This window comes from Sinocyclocheilus anshuiensis, unplaced genomic scaffold, assembly GCF_001515605.1.
Source record: "Sinocyclocheilus anshuiensis isolate Anshui unplaced genomic scaffold, SAMN03320099.WGS_v1.1 scaffold562, whole genome shotgun sequence".
Lineage (NCBI taxonomy): Eukaryota > Metazoa > Chordata > Actinopteri > Cypriniformes > Cyprinidae > Sinocyclocheilus > Sinocyclocheilus anshuiensis.
Genome location: NW_015544158.1, coordinates 2,345 through 7,543, shown reverse-complemented (window position 1 = coordinate 7,543; position 5,199 = coordinate 2,345). Strand labels below are relative to the sequence as shown.

The window sequence follows — 5,199 nt, the reverse complement described above, 5'->3', positions numbered from 1 at the left end:
TGAAGCGGGACGAAAATAAAAAAAAAAAAAAAAAAGTCATGAGGGCTTTGGCATCCAAGTTCAGACCCCCCAGTGAGGAAACCAAAGAAAAATCAACATAAAACAAGGGACATGTCAACATCTACGGCTGCTTGTCATAAATCAGGTGTGACACATGAGGGCTTTGGAGAACTAGTTCAGACCCCCCAGTGCGGAAACCAAAGAAAAATCAACGAAAAACAAGGAACGTCAACACCTACGTCTGCTTGTCATAAATCAGGTGTGCTTCCACATCGTCTCTGATTATTCACAATTCACAGCCACATTCTGACACACCAAAACCACATTTTGTTTGTGTGGGAAGCTGGTGTAAACATTTGCTACACCGCAGTATAAGAAAATGTGTCTTCAGAGGGCTGTATGATGCTGCACATCCTCATCAGCAAAGTGACTCTGCGTATTGATCTGTGAGTCATGTCTGTTTACACACGGCTCCCACTGCTCTAAATACAACTTCTAATGGAACATAAGCCTGGAACAAAGTCCGCCACAAAGAAGCAAGCTTGTGAAATATCTCCTGAAAGTTTTGCAAGATCTACTAATTAAACACACTGAGGATTAAAGACAGAGAATCTGGTGAACATTTCATGTAGCCTTGTTTTACCCCTGTGCTTTAAGCTTTTGAAGCCGGTCCCTTTAAAGAGAGAAAATTCCTCACCCTTGCACCTTTTCATTTCTTCTTCACTTTGTCTGGGCTTGGCATCTCTCATTTTCACTCTCATTCTTTATTACGTTTAGTCACCTTTTCCCTATTAATTCAAGAGCTTAACAAAGGAATCAATTAAGGTGTGTTTCCAAAAGTATTGGTTCACTCAAAGATTAAAATTCTGTCATTATTTTCTCACTTTCATGTTGTTTTAAACTTTTTTTCTTCTTCTGTGCAACATATAAGAAGAAATTTTGGACTATCAATTACAATGTATGGGAATTGAAGCCTTAAAACTTGAAAGAAAAAGCATCATAATATGTCCATAGATCATTTCTGTATTATATTCTGCAGTTTTGAAGTCATATGATAGCTTTCCTTGCATTCATGAGAGATGTAGAAATTTGTGAATTTGAATTTGTGACCAATCATTTTTGTTTCAGATTTTTTTTTTATGAATAAGATCACAAGATTTCTGTTCACAAAACCAGTCAAAATTATTGATTTATAAATATGGATCATGAATCTGAATAGATCTACTGCAAAAGTGATTTAATTATTCTGTATTTTTTGTATTTTTTCCCCCAATACAAGCATTATTCAATCAAGATGATGTAAGATATTAATTCTTGCTATCAAAATTAAGTGAGTTTAAGCTTAAAATAACAAAAAGTATCTGTCAAAGGGATAAGAAAAATAAACTTAATTCAAAAGGAAAACAGTTTATTTTTAATATTATATTATTTCATTGATAAAATATTAATATTTTTAATTTCTATAAATATTTAGATATTTTTAGAAAATAATTAAGATATGTCATTTTGCTTCTCAAGCATACTTATCTTGATTTAGGAAAGTTTATATTTTTTGTACTAGAAAACTAGACAAAATTTTTTTTTTTGCAGTGAATCTATTAAAAGCAGTTCTCAGGTTAAGAGCTCACTGATAATCACTGGATATTATCATTCACTGAATTTCATTTTCATATATTGTAACTATTGTATGACTTCAAAAGTCTTGGAATAAAAAGTCCACAATTATGGAGTAAATTATGATACTTTTATAGCACTTTTGCATCTTTTTTTTGTTCCCAATTCATTATATTTGCATAAACAACAACCACTACATTCCTTAAAATTTCTAATTTTTGTTCCACAGAGCAAAGAAAGTTGTGAACTATTACTTTAATGCACCATGCTAAGGAGCATTCAGTTGACCACAACACAACTATTCTCCCCTGCCCCTGTCACTTTTTCCCCTCACAATAATGCTAGTTCTCTCTCTGTCGTGTGTCGGCAGCTGTCTCATTGATGGGGGAATTACATTTAGCTTTACATCAACAAATCTGTCAAACATCTTCGGATGGAACACGTCCATTTGCCTTGCATTGTGAGGCTCTCTTTGAAAGCTTTTGGATGTCCTCTATTCACAGGGAAAATCAAAACAGCTATTTCAACAGCAGCATTTCCAATGGTGGAGGTTTTTTTTTGTGCTGACACGCATAATGTCCTTAGCTATGTAATGGATTCCCAAATAGTTGTGCCAAGATGTTGTTCCATTGTAATTTGCATCAATACATAGTAGCCTTGAATTGCTTTTATAGCTGGGACATGTAACAGCATGATTCCTTGTAATATGCTGAATAAATCTGTAATGTAAATGTATGATAATTCGAGGTAAAAGTTTGCATCAGATATAATCTCCAAAGAGAACAAATGAGGACAGATGGAGGGTAACTGAATAATTTTTTTTCTTCAGGTGCAATTTTTTTTCTATCTTTGTATTGATTTCAGAAATGGCTGAAATTGGAATGATGCATGTTACTGGAGACAAACAAACTTTTGATATTTCAACACTTACCATCTATAAAACTCAATCTGTCAGAACTTTACTCCTCCACGTGAAAAGCCAGCTTGTTATTTTCTCTGTTTATTTGTAAAACAGAGCAAAAAAGACAATTATCTAGGTATCTCTGTCTGGTCTCTTGCAGTTGTGAGTCTGGGCTTTGACAGTGATAGGATATTGAAAGGGACAGCATCCCCACCGCTCAGAGACCACAGGCGTGCCAGGAAGCCTGGTATCCCCTGGGTGGATTCTGTGTGCTGAGTGCCATGAGCAAGGGAGAGAAAAGCTGCTTGCTTTTCGTGCTGAAGAGCCCCACAATGTTGTTGAATCACTGGTGATTTAGAATCTAAATTCTTAAAATTCTCTAACTGGTTCTGTCTCTAAACACAAGCAATATACTGTATAGTAAACATTGGAACATTAATGTGAAAAGATTTGCTGTGTTCTGGTTCACTGAAGTTCAGTGACGCTCGGTTCTGGCTCATGTCATTTTCTGACACTCAACTCTTAAAAATGTAACGTACATATCTAGGCCAAAATTAGAATACACACATATTAAAAAATTGATTTCTCCTGCTTGTTCAATAAAGTTAATTAAGATAATGCAACACAGTTCTTGATCTTGATTTTATTGCATGCAATTAGTTTGTTTATTTTTGCACTTTACCGAATCCTAGTTATTTCTATATTTCTGTTTAAAAAGAAGTTTAAAATGGAAAAGTACTGTTGAAAAAGCTAAATTTAATTCTGTGGTTCTGATGTACATAAAATACTTTTTACCTAAAACAGATTAATTAATTAAAAGACATTTTGTGAAATTATTCTATTTTTGATATTTAATTCCAAGCCCCTGTTAATTTCTAATCTTCAGATTTATTTGTTATTTATTTATTTGTTAGCGATACTCACGGTAGATTTCCAGCACCACAGTGGCCTCCTGTGTATGTCCCTGTGCGTCGCTGGCCTGGCACCGGTAGATGCCAGCATCTTCTATTTTGGCATTGTAGAGGGTGAGTCTGGAACGAACACCTTCATTGTGCAGGGCCACCCGCTGAGACGGGGCCATCCGCTCCCCCTGCGGGTTATACCAGTCCAGACTCACAGGCTCCCCAATCACTACAAACACACACACACACACACACACACACACACACACATACAATATGGTCATACAATGGTCATACAATACAGAAAAAAGTTTAGAGAACAACTTGACAATATTTTTTTTATAAAACACAGTTTTTTTTTAGAAATATGTTCTAATCTAAAGGGAAACAAATGCTTTTATGGACACGTTTCACTGCCATTCCATTTGGTGCCGCTGGTGGTGCAGAACTTCCCCTTTAAGGATATCTTTTAAGCCTCTGGTAGTGGCTCTCTTTGTCTCCCAAACACACACTGTGATAAACAAAACCCGTGATGTGCTTTGCCTTGCAGAGAGCAGCTGGCCGAACCCACACTTGGTACCAAGGTGCTTGGCGCTGTAAATCCTGCTCTGCTGGAAGGTCATAAAAAACATCAGCATGGTGCAGCACTTCTCCGCTCGAAGCATCAATCAGCCACACAACAGCGGTCTTCGGCTGCACTACGGGGGAGCGTGAGACTGTGGCTCCAGGTAGACGGGCAGGCCTGAGGATGCAACCGGCCCCGTGATGCAGCTCTGCCAAGGGAGAAACGCTGAGAGCGGGCAGGGGGTTATCAGTGAAGGAGCAGAGGCTGATCCGAGGGACGAGAGGGGTTCAAGGAGAGGACAAGATGGCATAATCTTAGACGCTGGACCCTGAAGGGGTTAGGATGAGATGTTAGGGGTTGAAGGGCTCAGGGACAAAGCTTAGCGCACTTCAATGGTCACGAAAACAAACTTCGTTGGATCTCCTATTTCACATTCATTTGTCTTCACTTGTGAATGGAGTTTAGTTACGTTTGGGAAGTGAAAGAGTTATGGTATGGCATAATGGTTAAAGATCTGGGCTAGCAGCCAAAAGACTGTAGGTTCAAGCTGTGCAAAGGGAGGGGGATCAATGAGCTATCAACACTATGCCCTTGAGCAAGACACTTGATCCACTTATCCCAGTAATAAGAGGACTGTCAGTCACTCTTAGGGTTGCATGAAATTGTAATAAAAAAAAAACTGACTTTGTAATATTTTGTTTTTCTGCAATATAAATTGTGATATAAAAATACAGGAATTTTCCCCAAATGACTTAACCCTTAAATGCATAATTGTTTTCTGCCTCATATTCACGATCTCAGCCATATTCTCAAAACTATCATTTTCAATGACTTCATATTCAATATTTTGATCACTGGCAGCTTATTCACCACATCCAGCATCAAATGACAGTGACATTTATATTTCATTGCGTATAGTAATTGCTCTGCAGTAAAGCCATTCAAACCAGTTCAATTTTTGCTGATGATATTCGTTTGTTTTATGCCTGGGGTAATTATGAGTGAAAGGTCACGTCATCATTGTGTATCAAACAGTGCCACCTTGAGGAAAAAAGATACATTGCACAAATTGATCAGATATGTAAATATAGTTGCCAGGAAAAAATACTTACACATTTACATACCTCGGGTCTCTAGCGACCCTATACACTTTTTTACAAAAAATGAATCAGAAAACTGGCATTCTTTTATATTTTACTATTTTTTTCTTGTTATAT

At 37.0% G+C, this 5,199-nt stretch overlaps 1 protein-coding gene across 1 annotated transcript in view; it reads right to left on the bottom strand.

Moving 5' to 3' along the window:
* The window catches only part of LOC107695459 (neural cell adhesion molecule 2-like), a 57,434-nt gene extending 53,792 nt beyond the window's left edge, over positions 1 to 3,642 (bottom strand). Inside the window, exon 1 of the mRNA XM_016495360.1 lies at positions 3,440 to 3,642. Coding sequence (XP_016350846.1) covers positions 3,440 to 3,596 — 157 coding nt within the window. The 5' untranslated portion in view covers positions 3,597 to 3,642. The remainder of the gene's footprint in view (positions 1 to 3,439) is intronic.
* Positions 3,643 to 5,199: the final 1,557 nt, after the last annotated feature.